The sequence below is a fragment of the Harmonia axyridis genome, chromosome 1 (genome assembly GCF_914767665.1).
Source record: "Harmonia axyridis chromosome 1, icHarAxyr1.1, whole genome shotgun sequence".
Taxonomy (NCBI): domain Eukaryota; kingdom Metazoa; phylum Arthropoda; class Insecta; order Coleoptera; family Coccinellidae; genus Harmonia; species Harmonia axyridis.
In genome coordinates this window covers 2,764,422-2,781,906 of record NC_059501.1, presented here as the reverse complement: position 1 = coordinate 2,781,906, position 17,485 = coordinate 2,764,422, and the positions used below count along the sequence as shown (strand labels likewise).

The 17,485-nt window shown below is 33.5% G+C and overlaps 2 protein-coding genes across 2 annotated transcripts in view; one reads left to right on the top strand and one right to left on the bottom strand.

Moving 5' to 3' along the window:
- Positions 1–1,115: 1,115 nt before the first annotated feature.
- LOC123688873 (serine/threonine-protein phosphatase 6 catalytic subunit) lies at positions 1,116–2,809 on the bottom strand. Its single transcript, XM_045627594.1, has 4 exons — positions 1,780–2,809; positions 1,571–1,725; positions 1,400–1,512; positions 1,116–1,343 (listed from the first exon to the last, which is right to left on the bottom strand). Exons 1-4 carry the CDS (start codon positions 2,230–2,232, stop codon positions 1,153–1,155), a joined length of 912 nt encoding a protein of 303 aa, XP_045483550.1. The 5' UTR covers positions 2,233–2,809; the 3' UTR covers positions 1,116–1,152.
- A 2,404-nt stretch (positions 2,810–5,213) lies between these two features.
- LOC123688719 (protein artichoke) overlaps positions 5,214–17,485 on the top strand; it is a 25,309-nt gene continuing 13,037 nt past the window's right edge. Inside the window, exon 1 of the mRNA XM_045627359.1 lies at positions 5,214–5,447. Within this exon, the coding sequence (XP_045483315.1) occupies positions 5,445–5,447 (3 nt within the window). The 5' untranslated portion in view covers positions 5,214–5,444. The remainder of the gene's footprint in view (positions 5,448–17,485) is intronic.

Below are 17,485 nucleotides of genomic sequence, written 5' to 3'. Positions count from 1 at the left end.
AAATTAGATCTTGTTTGAAAGATAATATCTTGTTGATTGAGGACAAAATATACTCATGATAAATTTGTTTTTGCTGCTTTCGATAGGGGGTGCTAAATCAAATGTTCATTGTTTTGTTCATTTTACTTCGAAATTTCAAATGTAATGATATGATTTTCTTAACAGAAACAGAAATTCCATCAAATTTGCATGAAAAAACCTGCAGGTCGCAAAGCGATAGTTTCAGGTGTTCTGAAGTTATGGCCGAAAGAAGATATTCTTCAACAGATGCACGGCGAAAAACAAATTGTGTCTTCAAGTTCTGACAGAAACAGAAATCCCATCGAATGAAGAATTCGATATTAAAATTAATTCTTTACGACCGCCACGCTGCATTCGAAAACTTTTGAACATATAATGTGCTAGAGACTATACATTTTCAGGGTTTGAATATATAAGTTTCTTTAATCGTCAAAATCTTTTCATGGTTCTTAAATTTTGTTTCTGAATAATTGGAAAAGTATCCATTCAAAAAAAAATCCTGTAATGATATTAATGGGAGATAGAAAAAATTGTATCTGTTTGAAATTTTTTTCTGAAAATTTGTGTTCTTAAAGTTTGATGATAAAATTAGTGATCCAAAAATTCCATCATGTAGCTTATAAACGAGACGAAATAATAAAGCTTTTCTGGTTTGATAATCCAGATTTTGATTGATTTTGAACAGATTTTTCATCAAAAAATTTTTTGGAGAGAGGATCGAACAAATGCCAAAATGCAAGGACAGAATTTTCATGGGGTTTCCAGCATAGGATATTACTTAGTGTCAAGTTCTTGGCAAGTAAATGCTGCATTTTTTTTTAAATTTTAATAGAAAGACCCAAAGATTTTATGCAGCATAATCTTTATCAATAATTTAGTTTCAATATAAGGGCATATATTGAAAGGCGAAATACTAATTACCATTCCATAATCATCATCATGGCTCTTAAAATATAGTCCATTTCTTAAAATTTTTTCTTACCGATTATTGATGTCAAAATTGTTTATTAGGAATTGCCTTTTTATCATTGGACAATGCAGAATAAAAATTTGAAAAGGATGTTTTCTTATTGGTTAGAAAAAAAAAAGAATTGTTGTCTTGGCATAGACTATTTATTGCAATAAAATGAATTATAAAAAGTACGGAGTAATATTTCGGCTTGGTATTAACCTTTCGCTGTCAGGAACAGCATAAAACAACTTTGCTTCCATTGAATCTGCCGATTGGAATTGTAAAATACTTGCAATATTGCCACATCGATAACAGTAATTGGGGGCTGACCAAACAGTAACCAATTTCTGATCAAACATATATTTAAAACCTGAAATAATCCACTATTATCAAAAACAGATTCAACAGTTGGTTTCTGAATCTTACCTTCATTTACTAATTGATGCGCCCTACATATAAGACTCAAATCGTTGATTTGCATGAAGTGATGCGTTACTTTTGGACCAAATAAATATCCTGCTCCTCTAGGACTAGTCGCCCTGTAATTCATAAGTATGAAGCACAACTATTAAACTATTTCATCTGGCATAAATTTACCAAGTATCTATATCTTCAGGATCTGACCAAACTAAATCACAGAATGCACCTTTGTGTGGAATTTCTCTATTCCTGTCTAAAACTCTTATCTGGTCTATTGTTTTGATATCTGGACTCAAGCCACCATGAACACAAAATATTTTTTCATCAACTAACTGTAAGAAATCCAGATATTAAAATTTTAATGGAAAATTCTTGAATTGACTTACAGCAGAAACAGTCAACATATCGAATACCATACAGCAGTATTTCCAAGCATTAGTATTACCATATTTTGTAAGGCACTCATCGTAAAATCCATATACTTGAGTAATCTGCCTGCTTTCGTGATTTCCTCTTAATAAAGTTATTCTACTTGGATATTTAGCTTTCAAAGTTAACAGACGCGTGAATGTTTCTAAGCTATAATAACCGCGATCAACAAAATCTCCTAAGAACACATAATTTGTATCAGGAACTTGGCCCCCGCATCGGAACAGCTCTTCCAGATCATAAAACTGCCCATGAATATCACCACATATAGTAACAGGCATTTGTACAGGCTGAACATTTGATTCTTCGTGCAATATATTACAGACAATATCACATAGTTTCTTTAGATCCGTTTCAGGTAAATATTTACATTGTTTGGCTATCTCAATCCAGTTGTCCAGATCAGACATTTTGGAATGTCCTTACGTGTAAGTGTTAACCAAAAAGCGGAATATATAAAAGATTGAGAGTCTGGACGCTCAGAGATTCAATTTCCACCCTCCTCAATCCAGTTCCATTTTTCCTACAAGAACCTTACACAAGCAAAATTAAACAGAACGAAACAATAGAGGTTGACATTCATATTTCAACTGTATTTGTGATTTGACAGAGACGTTGACGTCTTATATGTGAGCTAGTTATTTTTTTATACCGTAATTCAATTTGATACCTTTGAATTTAGGGTACATAAGAGAGGAAACTAAATATTTCGAGCTGGAATGAAGTTGTGTTAGGTTTAATAGCAATATTTTATGAATTAGAACTTCTAAGACGATTTTTAACCTATGGGACATCCAAGTGTAAGGTTATTTAGAAAAGGCGCGTTTTTCAATTCAAGTGCCCGCCATGTTACCTAAACTTATGAAAGTAATGCCACCTGTTCTTTTTTCGCAAGCCAAATTTGGAAGTGTTTTCAGGTACAGTTGTTCGCGATCGAATCAATTCATTCTTCCAGGTGACAGTGTGTACCGTTCACTGTTTTAGCTCTACTAGAATCAGTAACCTTGGATGCCCTCTTGATTCCTTCGCGTTCTTAAAATTCCTCATTCTGCTGGAGCATTCCAACGGAAAAGATAAGGATGACGATATCAGATTCATCGCACCGCGAGATGTGGTCTTTTTGGGTTTCCTAGCTTCACCTACCGTTGTACGCTGAGGAATTTTAGGTAAGGGGGGCGTCGAAGAAGTAAACGAACTAAATTGACGATATGACATGTGGTTTATTTTATTTCGGCAATGGGCCTTTGGAATTGTCGATTGGAAAATTCTGAGTAGAATTTGCACAGTTCACAAATCTTTTTCGGACTAATGCACCGTTGAAAGTGTTCTTTTCTCAAATCTTTACCCCGTATCACACTAGGATCCCACTATGCGTTCAGTTGCCTGCTTTATAAATTCTAATAACCTCTGAATGACATTTTGCGGTTTCAATTTTAGCACCAATTGAATTTTATAGGGGTGCAGCTTCAGATCTTTGTGAAAAATGCGGTGTAGCGATGATAGATGTACATTCTAAGCATGCTTCCGAATGGAGAGGTCGGGATCATCACGAACAGAACTCATTCCACGTTCTCTTCTCAATTGTTTTGGGCGTCCGGGTTTTGGTTTATCTATTATTGGAACGGTCTCCTGAAACTTTTTAATTCATTTCCGAATAGGCCAATAAATTTCGCATGTAGCTCGAGGAGATTTTAAGTGGCTTTTCATTATTATGTTTAAGTTGGCATTACTGTTCAAGATGGCGACCGATTTAACAGCTGTCAGGTGATTTATTCTCAGTTTGGTTTGGCAAATCATCATGAATAGACTCACGCCTGAACAACGCTTGGAAATAGTGCAATTTTATTTCGAAAATAATGGTTCTGTGCGGAATACGTATCGCGCACTACGTCCATTTTATCGTCGACAAAATCGTCCATCAGAGCAGTTAATTCGATTAACCATGGAACGTTTTCGCACCAAGTTTACTCTTATTGATAACTCGCATCCCCAGAGACGTCGTAAGGTGCGTACAGAAGAAGCTATTGCTGCTGTAGAGCGTAGCATTGAGGAAGACCCGAACGAGTCTATCCGCCATCGAGCACAGGAATTGGATCTGTGTCCATCCACTTTATGGAAGATTTTGCGGAAGGATCTTGGTTTGCGTGCATACAAAATCTAACTCGTGCAAGAATTGAAGCCAAACGATCATCAATTAAGGCGTAGATTCGTCGAATGGGCCCAAAATGAGATTGCCGTTGTTCCCGATTTTCATGAGCGAATTTTGTTTAGCGATGAAGCGCACTTCTGGTTGAATGGCTACGTCAAGAAACAAAACTGCCGCATTTGGAGTGAAGCTAACCCTCAAGTGTATGTCGCAACACCGTTACATCCAGAAAAACTGACTGTTTGGTGCGCTTTATGGGCTGGTGGAATCATTGGTCCGTACTTCTTCAAAAACGATGATGGCCGGAACGTTACAGTCAATGGTGATCGGTATAGAGCCATGATTACTGACTTTTTCATTCCTGAATTGAACAACCATGATGTCCAGGAGCTTTGGTTCCAATAAGACGGCGCAACATGTCACACAGCTCGTGCCACAATCGATTTATTGAAAGACATGTTTGGTGACCGCCTAATTTCATGTTTTGGACCTGTGAATTGGCCTCCAAGATCTTGTGATTTAACACCGCTAGACTTCTTTCTGTGGGGCTATGTAAAGTCATTGGTCTATGCGGATAAGCCACAAACCCTTGACCATTTGGAAGACAACATTCGCCGTGTTATTGCCGATATACGGCCACAAATGTGGAAAAAAGTCATCGAAAATTGGACGTCCAGATTGGACTACATCCGAGCCAGCCGTGGCGGTCATATGCCAGAAATCATATTTGAAATGTAATGCCACAAGATTATCTTGCGGATAAATAAAATTCATGTCAATCAAATAATCCATCGTTGTTTTATTGCAATTTAAAGTTCTATAGCTCTAAAAAAAAACACTCTTTACAATATTTGTCTAGAAATTAATTCCAATATGACTCACCATAACTTTGTTATATCAAATTATCCGAGTGACTAATATTGAAAAAAAAACCCGCCATAAATACCCGCTAAATATCTAGAAAACCACCAATATTCTCCAAGTGAAGATTGGTATGATGTATCTCTTTTTTTCAAACGGAAGAAGTGAGAAATATGGGTAGATTGGCTAGAAAATTCATAAGACGCACAAACGAAGGCGTAAGACGCATATACGTACGAGCTCTCAAATTATCTGTCTCCAAGTCGCTACTTTTCTCAATTTTTTTTCATCAAGGCGCTTTAATTACCGTACTACCCGCGTACAAAGTACCACCGGCGGTGGTACCGTCGGTTCTCATGGCAAGAAAGGTGGGCCTGATCGTGGTACCAGCGAGAGGTGTCCAGATCTCAGTAGGACAAGAGGTGGAAGGCTATCGGGTTGATTCTAGAGTACGTTTTTTCTCGATTATCGTGGTCCTCTTTGCGTATGTTTTGAATGGGAATTCGGCTTGCTCATCGTTAATATGAGTGACCTGGTGAACCAGTGAGTGATAGTGGGTTTCGTTTATTTTTTTTTTTTTTTGTTGGGATAATTTGGCCGTTCTGGAGTAATAAGATGGTGAGTGAGGTCCTTGGTATCTGTTATTATTATTTTTTATTTTTTTTGAGATGGTCGTGGGCTATTTGTGCGTATTTCTATGAGGTATCTTTGTTTTGACGTGTGGCCTTCTGTGAAGTTCCCTGAGTGCCTTGGGCCTATGTGAAATGAAGGAAATTCAGAGACCTTTCACTAGGATTTGCAGCTTTATTTTGTTATATGTATGTTGACTATTTCAGATTCGTTTTTATTACATTCCTATCCTTATTTGTACTACAAATAATTCGAGATTTCGATTACGATCAATGTATTTTAAAGGTTGAAATTCCAAAAAAATGATGCAGAATAAGTGTGTGAAATATCTTCATTATATCGACTACAGCTGAATTAGATTGATAACTATTAATTTCAATCAATTGGAAAGAACAGAAAAAGATACGAACAGTATTATCAAACGTAAATTGGTTTTATTTTATAATTCAAAAACCATTTAAGGAAGAACGTTTTAGCTATGTTGATTCTTAAATTTCAGGATTTCATGCTCTTCTATTAGTTTTATTGGTATCATTTTAAATCGTTCTAGAAGTATTTTTTTAAATATCATTGAAATTTTGACAGTTTTAGGATATTCAGTTCCAAGTCTCAAAAATGTCATTCTTCACACATAGGTAATATTTACTTTTATTTTGCGCCGCGGGGAGTTCAGAAATATAAGTTATTGTATTTTTTAAATATCTGTAAATTTTTTCGTAAACAGAATTTTTTTTGAAAATTTGCATTCTCTTGACGACTTGGAGAGATTTTTTTCATAAAACGAAACAGTTATGAAAAAACAGCAAAACTTTGGAAAGTTTTCAAAAGAAATAAATACTTTTTTAACCATTTTTCAAACTACCAAACTGCCAAATTTGAGCTGAATATATCGAGAAAAACAAATGCTATGATATGAATTTGGAACAGTAAAACTTTAACATCCTGTATCTCGAAAATAAGATTTGTTTTACTTGAAACCACTCAAGACGTTGTCATTTGTACCTTCAGTTTAGGTACACCTGTATATTTATCGAGAAATTTGACGCCTTGATTTTTTACCTTCAAAAATGGATCAGATTCTGAAGAATCTACCTATATTATGTACAATAATAAACCTAAAAAATCAAGGAAAAGAATTTTTAAACCACCCTAAAAGTTTTTCACTTGACGATTCAGAATTTAAAAAATCGAAAGAGATTTTCTCGGAAACTAAGAGAGCTATTCCATCAAATTTGGTACGAAAATCAGCTATAATACCGTATTGGTCCTTGATTGAGATGACTTCAGATGAAAAACAGATTACGATTTCGTATCGTTAAGATCGGAGCTAAAACTAGTTGATTTATTAGGCGCAATCTTCAAACAAACAATTGACAATTAAAACAAACGTACTGCTTTATGGTACTAATTAAAGCTGTATTTCTCACATAGATTAACATCTCTTACTTTGTTGGGAAAAATGAAGAAATCTTGGGAGATATTAAACAATGGCGTTTCCAATAAAGGTATACTTGTCATTAAACGCCAAGATCAATGCATAGATGATGATGATGGTGATGAAACGATTATTTAAGAAGTACAGAGATATCTGTTTCAATGACGGAATTTTTTTAGATTTTCGTTTGAAAAAATGTTCATTTTCATTAATTTATTTTTAATGATTTTTTTGGCATTGGAAACTTGTAGTGGACGCCTTAAGAGGGAACTAGTTATAAGGTTGGTAAGATAAAAAAAATGAGTATACTATAGGCAATAATTATGAAACCCATCAAGGTTTTATCTAATAAAACCTTTGCAATCGTTCGTCAACCAAAAAAGCATCTTTATTGATTTTCGAATCTTTTTTTGTCCGCGAAAATGTTGAAAATCTCAAATAATTTGTCGAAAAAAAGAGATATGTGGAAAGAAAATTGATAGATTCATAGAATTTCTGCAGTAATTCAACAAATCTCATCGAATAACCTCCTCTTTACCCTGATTTGCACCCAGCAGATTTTTTCTCTATTCAAAATTCAAACTGCCACTTCGAGTTATCCGTATTCAGTCTATAAAATACCCGAGAAAATACAAAAAAGAGAATTTGAGGCGAAAACGTAAGTGTCTTTCTAAAAATGCATTAAACTTTTTTTTTGATTGGATTATTAGTTGATGTATTTTTTCAACTTGGAATGAGTCTTCTTGGAAGACAATATATGTATTACATATATCGTCTTCCAAGAATTGAAAATATGCCTTATTTGTGGAAATCTATTACATAATATGTAATAGATTTCCATGAGTAATGCATATTTTCAATAGAGTATTGGGTTTCCTGGTTTTCCATTCGTGGTCTATTCGGTTTTTCAAAAGACGTTTTGCTGTAGGCATTTTCAGAGGTTTTTAAGAACCATAGAAACTAGTTTTAAACAAAACATTAGGTGAAAAATCGACTAGACTGTGGCTAAATTCCCGCAATATTCACTGGTATTCATTTTGAATAAATGAATATATAAAAATCTGGCCGTCATAACTAACCTCCAACATTATAATAAAAATTTTGTGCTTTATTGACCAATTTTGAGTACTTTTTTGTTTCGAAAATTTGTTTTTCTATTGATTTCAAATCTGCATGTTCTATCAACAAGAAAATTTGCATTTGGATGTGAAATTTAATATCAAGCGCAATCAGAACCACAGAGAATTCAAGAAGTATTTCGAAAAAAATTACCTTATATTTCTGAGATCACAAAACTAACGGAGTTCAAACTTTAGAAGTCGATATGATATTAGTTATTTATAATACAAGTGTAGAAGACATTGGTATTCTTCCACGAGTTCAAAATTCAAAAACGAGCCACAAGTGGCAAGTTTTTGAATGAACGAGTGGTAGAATGAGCCTTCTGTACGAGTATTATACATTATTTTCTCTAATTCATTGCATTTTCATTGAAATTAATGAAATATTTCCATAAATATAATTTAGTGATTCTTGCATTGAAAAATGTTGGTTGGCAGAACTGATTTATTTAAGGCAAATTGATGAATTGACAGATAAAGCCGTGGCGGAAAGTTCAGAGTACCAACATATAATAAGAAAATAAAACCATGAAAACTGTGCGTTTCTGATATATTCTCGCACGATTTTGTTCTACAAGATGTGGAAGAATGAACGGAATAACCATAGAATTAGAGAAAAAAAATTTTCAGCTTCGTACAAAGTGCACAGATTACAGATAATATAATGTTATCTGTAATCTGTGGCGAAGTGTCACGTCAGAATCATAGATAATTCAAGCACAATATCGAAAAAACCAAATATTTCATTGACAACAGAACCCACAGTGCTAAGATTTTGGAAGTGAATATAAAGTAACAATGGTCTTGTTTTTTTTTTGTAATGAAACGGATAATATTCTAGACAATTTAAAAAAAAATTGACTAGGCTGACAAGACTTCAAAGAGTTCGATACAAGACGAGAAAATCAGCGCCAATTGATAAAATAAATACTGAGAAAAAGTCGATCCATTTCAATAGTCTTCCCTCAAAGACAAATAGGTACAATGAAGTGAAAAGTCTGCAATTTTTTTGCATTTCTTCGCTCTAAAACTTTCAAGTCGTAAAATGGTGGAAATAGAAATTTCATAATGAACCCATAGATCGTCATATGGGAAAGAGTTGTCCAATTAAACATAGCCATATCTGCAGGTCTCTTAGAGAAACCTAACATGAAGGTAACAGAAGTGTTGGAATCAACTCAACATTGTAACTTACAGATGAAAACTGTGGGCGAGCTCAACAAAGTTTGTGTTTGATAGCTATGATCATGAATAATAGTATATTATTCAACGAGCGGTAATGTAGGTCATAACTCACGCAGATGATGTTTGCAGCACGAGCCGCAGGCGAGTGCTGTAATTCATCAAGTGAGTTATGACCATTACCGCAAGTTGAATACTATACTTTATCTACGACTATATCAATAAATACTAAGAAAAAAATACAGACTTAGAATTAAGACAGAAGGAACGGGAAATAAACATAATGTGCTCGATCCCGTACAAGAGAGATGGGAACTTAGTGCTACCAATCACAATCGAACTAGCTTCGGCTAGCTCGAATCCAGTACATAGTACAGACATAGAAACCTTAATAATTGCCAATAAAAATGCATTAAAATATACCAAAAAATATTCCCTGTAAACGATTACGATTTTACTGCTACACCAATCTTGAAAATTTTTTCAAACTCCTTTATATTTTTTCGGGCAATTAATTCTGTATGGTAACATTAGCTGTTTGTCTTTTGGAAATGTATACCTTTATAATATTTCATCTTCACTATCTGAATTAATCGTTTTCAGCAAAACATTCACAATAATTAGATATCAACTTAATTTGAAAACGTCAAAAGTGACATTCCCTCGGACATTCCTCCCCTCAATAACAATAATGGAATGTTCCCTTTCGGCCAATCGAACAGAAGCAGAGAGTTATAAGTAGTGAGTTATTATAAATCACGCTGTTTGTTAATAGATACTATTAATTGCTCAAAAGCAGTTGAATAATGAGTTTATAATTCAATAGGAGTAGATAAAGATATTTATTCAATTCAAGAGTTATTGTAATACAATAAGATTGAAATTCGTTGAATATTTGTTGATCTACAGAAAGAAAAAAATTCAGACAATGAATATTGCTCCAATTTCATAATAAATTCATACAGGGTTTTCTTGAAAATGTTTACATTTTTAATTACATTTATTCTATTAGGAAGAACGTTCATTAATTTTATTCCAAGATAAAGAGGAAATTTTTTTGTCGTAGTCAAATTATGGTAGGGATAAAAGAAATGTTCTTTTTTTCTAGTCATTGAACTAACATTTTTGATTATACCGGATTATATATTGATGACCGGATTATACAGGGGGATTCACCTCGATAGCCTATTAGACGTTTATGGAAAACTAATCATAATTTTATGCATGTTGGGGTTTGAAACAATTATCTTAGTCCCTCAAAAATATGTTCAGATCACTACAATTTCCGGTTATACCTGAAACAGACTACTACCTCCTTATTTCAAATGGCACACCCAGTATATTATTGCATTATTAGATAGCTTTTTCGATGACAATTTCAGCAAGATGCCATATCTTGGGTAAAAGCTCAAGGGTTCATGAGTTTATGAAAAAAAATATGACGAGGACATTTTTTCAATATTTCTATAGAGAAAGTTTTTTTCGAAAGAACCTTTTTAATTTGAGATTCTGCTAATACGCAGTATTATAGGAGTGTTTGCGATTTGGACTAAAAATGTAGAGGGTGATGTTTATGAGAAGATCATGAACTTGAACAACTCAAATTCAAAACTCAAGATTTTTGAATTAGAACCTATTTATTTTATTATTTCAGTCAATTCTATGTATAAAAAGAGGGGGATCACCTAAGCAAACCCTAACTTATGTAAAAAATTTCAAAAATGAAGTTCGTAAATTACTTCTTGACCTTGAACCATATTCTTTAGATGATTATTTAAATTAAAATTTTTCTGTATAGTGTATCATTTTCTGTAAGCTTTGTTATGTTTGACTTGTTTTATTTTCTGGATGTAAATTTTGATTATGAAAATAAATATGATTATTATTATGAATTTGCACATCCAAACGATTCTCAACAATTATTGCATAATTATTGAAAAAAACAGAGGTGCTGTATATTTTGACTGAAATTACGATATTTTCCTTATAGACCATAGAGTACCTAGTACAGGTGTATAATGAAAGGACAAAATTTTTCGTATATTACCTCTTTTGTCGATATAAAATCGTATTTTTCGAAGCAAAAGCAACATACAGGGTGTTTAAAAGTATTCCTTGAGTAATATTTTGTTGGGGACTGTATGACTGTAGAAATAACGGTTTCTGGTCACATATTTGTATTTTTTAATACTGAATTCTAATATGGTGTAGAATTCTAGAAAAAAAAATAATAAAATGGAAGAAACTTCCAAAGTTGGAGATATTTATTCTTGGTTGGCAAATTGAATCAAATTATTTGATTGACATTCTCAGCATAACGGTGAAAAAGTAAAGTTCAAAAATCGAACAAAACATTGTTTTACGTGTCTATAGCAAAAAAAATTCATTCGGAATTTGATGATTTTGAGAAAGTGCTCAACAAAGAGTGCGTTAGTTAGCGGTGTTCATAAATTTCATTGACGTTATTTCAATCAATGAATATCGAGTGTAAATTGCTATTCTGAGATGGCATTACATCATCGGTGCCTAACGGTATTCTTGTGTTGGTCGTAACCATGTGACCAGTTGACTAGTCCCGTTGGGAATTGTAGGCACCGATCAAACAAGGAATTTGCCAATTTCGGTTCATTGTTTTTTATAATGAACCTTTGGAAATGTTCGAGAATAAAATTTGAACTTCCTGAATTCCTGACAAAAAAAAGTCAGTTGATTTTCAAGAAAACGATAGGGTTGATATTTTTCTATTTCCAATTATCAAATAACGAAATAACTATAAGTTATTTCGTTATCAAATTATCAAATAATGAAATAACTGTTTAGTTATTTCGTTATTTGATAATAACTGGTGAATTTTTTTCCAGAAACTCGTTATTATGATTCGAATGCAAAATATTTTCTTTCCAAAATTCTGATCTTTTGCGACGGATTCAATTTTTCAAACGCTATCTAACGGTGAAATAATACTCAAGCGGTCGTTCCCTGAACAGATCGCTCTATAATTTCGTCATAATTTTTGTAATTTGATGACGAATCTGTCTTCAAATTTGAATCTGTCAGACGATAATCCTCAGACGGAAGTAGAAATATTTAGGATAGGTTTGGCTCTCGAATGTCGTCGATTAGTTCGTTAATACGTAAAAACCGACCTATTGAACGCTCGTCATTCATGCTCCTTGGAGACCACACCTGCTTATATACAGTTCTGCAGTACCAAAATCTCCTGACTTCAAGTCGGTGCCTTTCTAGATTTTTATATTTTTGAAAATATTCTGATATATGTAGGTATAGATATACAGGGCGAGTCTTTGACTTGTACATATATTTTAACCGAAGATTCCTGAGGTCAAAAGAAACACTTTTTCCTTTATAGTTTTCTCCGATTCGGCCCGGTTACAAAGATACAGGCTGTTGAAAATCGATAAAAAAATGTTATTTTCGGCTATATCTCGTAAATGGTTCTATTGAAGGAAATGATTTTTGGAACATAGCTTTTCCTTGATGTGATACATCTTCTCCGAACACAAGATTGCCTACAAATCTTTCAGTTTCTTCATTATGAACATTACATCACATAAAAATACCAGAAATTCGAAGAACCCAACTCTTAAAAGTTATTTGAACGTTCATTGAAGAATGAAAAAAGTGTTTCTTTCGACCTCAATAATCTTCGGTTAAAATATATGTACTAGTCAAAGACTCACCCTGTATAGTTAGGCTTTTGAGATGAAGCAATACAAAATTACTTCAAATAACAAACCATGTGTAGATGTAATCTCAGCATTAGCAGAGGAAACGTAAACAGGGCATCATACATTTCAACGTATGATACAAGAGCACAGATAAAAACCTCAGCAAAAACTCTGTCTCCCCGTATAAGTGTAGTGATTGGTTTGTGTATTTGTTTACATAATAAGCTGACATATATTTGTATTGAAGGAATTTCTCTTCATCTAAACAAAATTAAATTTGAATCCAAAAAAATAATAAGAATCAGAAAGGTGTAATAAATGTTAGTTTCCATTATATTGTTTTGGAGTTAGCTACCCATTCTAAAAAAGAATCTGAAACTGATTGGATAGCTTGGAAACCACCATGAAATTTATAAATTGGACAAGTTTTCACCAAGTAGTCAATGGTTTCTTCTACACCACACTCACATAGTGGGCTATCAATAGAATGCCATTTGAAGAGCATACTATTTCAACGACCATGACCAGTCTTAAGTCGAAGATAAAATACACCAAATTTTCCTAGGAAGATTGAAACCTGGAACTTTCTCTGAAGGATCAACGATTTGACTTTTTTTGAAGATATTACAAGAACTCCATACAGAACGCCAAATTTCTTTGTCACTTTCATCAGATTGAAGGAAGGTATTAATCCATAAAGGTTTGAGTGACTTTAATCTGTCAATTCTAGTATCAGGTAGGTAGGAAAAATTGGAAATAAATTTGAGTAGAAATGAAATTTTTTCCAAGATTTCTTGACTGAGACCTGTCTACGAATATGAGGCGGAAATATGTGTGATAGCACTGGTAACCAATGTAAAGGTGTTAATTCTATTGTTTGAATGTCATTCACGAAGAAAATCACTTTTTGGGGCTCTACTGCAGCTCAATTTGTCAAACATTCCGGATTTCCACAATTTTAAAATTTTTACTCATAACAAAATAAAACAAACATACTAATTTATAGGTACTGCATTAAAATTTCTTCCTTCCGTTATTGTAACTTGTATAACCGTTACTGTCATAAGAACGATAAAAAGTGCACTGTTCATAGCCGCCTCATTCTCAGCTAGAATATTCAAATAAGTGAAACGATGGTAATTATCAAACGGTAATAAATGCATGAGCATGCTAAACAATACTTTTTCAACCAATTAAATGGGAATAATTTAACACATAGCGTTTTTCTAATCCATTTCATATCAGCAAATAACGGAGGAAAGTGTTTGTGTACTTATAGGAGAGAGTCTGATTTTCAATTTGAAGCGTCATCTGGAACTTCGTGTACGCAAGTTGCGAGTGAAAATGAAAATTTTATACAGGTTTTCTTTTAGGTTATCGTGATTTTCTGCCTCAGTTCTTGAACATTCTATAAAAACGTTCATGGGGCACCTATCCACATAATGTTCCTGCCCAACGTTGCTTAGTGCACTCGATAAGTTGAATTTAGTGTATTGATAGAACACTGGTTTTTTATGGGAAAAATTATGTGCAAACAAAGCGACAAAAATTAATGAAAGGTGATATGCTGACTTTAAACATTGTAGAAGAACCACCGATGATGCTGAATGATTTGGTTGTTTAAGAAAGTATCAAAATAGTTCACGAAATAGTTTTGGGCTTTCGTGAATTGAAGTTGCCCAAGATAACTGTGGAATTGAAGATATCAGAAGGCAAGGGTTTCACTTTTTTACGTGAAAATTTGTTCATGAAAAAGCTTTGTTTAAAGTGGGTACTGAGCTTGCTCACCGGTGATCAAAAGCACAGCATTTATTTTTTCAAATCAATTAATTTCAATAAAAGATGGATTTTATTCAAAATAGTGCCTATATAATATACTTAGGAACTTAGGTACCGGGTTTTTCACCATAATTTGACCCTCCTCCCTCTAACTTTGTTACTAAAAGAGGTACAAAAAAATGTTTTCTACAAAAGTTTCACAAAATCGACTAGTGTTTTTTGAAATTATTTCCCAAAACGAGATATATACAGAGTGGGCAACGTATGATTGCAACTTCATTTTTTCGAATGGAACGCCCTGTATATTTTTCTAAATTTGACTAGCTCTTTTTTCCCTGATTACAAATATATAACATATGTTTTCTATCTCTCTTATTTTGAGTAACAAAGAGTTTCAAATTTTAAGAACCACCTGGCATGCTCAGTAATCAGTTTTCAGGCTGCCATTACTCAAAATGCCATTTTTTGAGTTATCTCGTTGACAAAGATATGACATACATATTTCATTATAAATTGGCATTGGATGATTTGGATGCAACTCCATATATTCTCTCATTGTAGCTCTCTTATTTTTATTGTTCTTCACATAAAGTGAAAATATTTCAAATTTTTCCGCTTCTGTTTAATGCATATTCGATAAATAGTTTTATTCAATGACAAACATATGTTATATAGCGTTGCCAACGAGATAACTCAAAAAAGGGCATTTTGAATTATCGCAGCTTTCCACTTGAAAAATGATTACTTAGCTTACCAGGTGGTTCTTACAATTTGAAACTCAGTGGTACTCAGAATAAGAGAGATGAGCCAAACATAATATGTCATATATTCGAACTCAGGGGAAAAAGGGCTAGTCAAATATAGAAGAATATACGGGGTGTTCCATTTGAAAAAATGAAGTTGCAATCAATATTTTGCCCACTCTGTATATATTTCGTTTTATGAAATCATTTTAAAAAACACTAGTCGATTTGTTTTCGAGATACAAGATGTTAAATTTAAATTTTTTTGAATTTTTTTTTCTCATAGAACCTTTCCTTCACAAGATATTAAAAGTTTTCATCATACGATATGCTCATTTTGAATGAAAATCTACAGGATGATATTTTCTCTGGAATAGTGCCCGCTCTTTCCTCCAGAACTTATTTTTGGTGGACCAGTGATAGTTCAGAAAAATGTAAAAGAAAACTTTGATCCAGTACTAAACTTTTTGGTTTCTCGTAGTTTTGGCGTATCTGCTACTGATTTCGATGTAAAATTTCAAACAATTCTCTAGTACCTAATCCTCCGAAAATCCAAATTATTATAAATATTCAGTTAGTAAGTTGTGATGAATGAATTAATTATAAGTTTTGGTACTTATTTACCCAATTTGTAGTGCAGATTAAGACAAATGGTACACTCTGTATCTCGAAAACAAAACGTTTGCGGGCCCATGCTTATGCGAATTTTTATTATTATCCTAGGAATCTCTCATTTTCCTTTGTACCTCCAATTTAGGAACAGCCTGTATGTTCGTGACATGTCACTTTAAAAGTTGATTTTGTAATAATATTATAGTCAAGTTATGGTGCTATCTACCCAATGAACACCTAGAAATTCTTATTTTTCCAATTTGTATGTGCATAATTATGGATAGCATCAAGAAGAAATCATTCTTGGTTCGCGTTCGGTATTTTTCTCATTTTCATTAATTTAGAGTTCGTAAACTCTATCTAGAATTCAAAATAATGGATGAGTTAGGTTGTCAAAGAACAAGCTGGTGAATGTCTGTCGCACAAAGCTTGAGCTAGGAATTCCGGTTTAAAAATATGCAAGCCAAATATCAAGGCAAGGTTGTAGCTATTAATTATATACCTGTATTATGTTTCTTTCGATCTCAAACGCGGAGAAATGTCGTCGAAACTGACGCACCTCTAAATACAAGAACCATCGTGTATTTTCACATCCGTTTTATAGTTATTACAAGTTTTGGCTTTGTCAGTTTATGACTTGGCAAGTTGAGTCACAGAACAGTTAGTTATCCGAAAGATTGCCGAAAACTATTGAGCCAAAATATGCAATAAGTTTTCATAGTCGGGCTAAAGACCTTCTGAGCATTCGTTTGAATTCATATTCATGTACACTGCACAAAAAAATTAACGCACATTCTGAAAATCTCAATTTAATTAAAGTTAACTCTACATTGACTTTATAACTTATTTTTTATGTTCTCTCGGGAAGGTTTTGAAAGAAACAAGACACATTAAATGGAAGAAAAATTCAGGATTTCACCGAATCTTATGTGAAAGAAGAGAAATAAACAATTTTCAAAATACTGGAATGCTGATAAGTGATTTAATACTTGGTATTTCCACCCCTTGCGTTAATTACAGTTCGGCAACGACGGTTCATACTCAAAATGAGTGATCTTATAATGTTCTGATCTAATCTTTCCCAGATTTCTCTGAGTTGGATTTCTAAGTCATTAAGAGTAGCTGGATGATTTTCTGAACTTCTCGGTCTTCTATTGAGGTTGTCCCAAACCTGCTCAATCGGATTGAGATCTGGACTTCTTGCTGGCCATTCCATTCGATAGACTTCAACCTCTTCAAGGTACTCCTGAACGATGCGCGCACGATGGGGTCTGGCATTATCGTCCATAAAAATGAAATTTTCACCAATGTATGGGTCAAATGGCACTACATGCTCTTCAAGAATGTTCCTTATATACCTATCAGCATTCATAGCTCCATTATCAACGACCACTAGGTCTGTGCGAGCAGTCAAAGATATTCCACCCTATACCATAATCGATTCTCCCCCGAAACCAGTAGTATT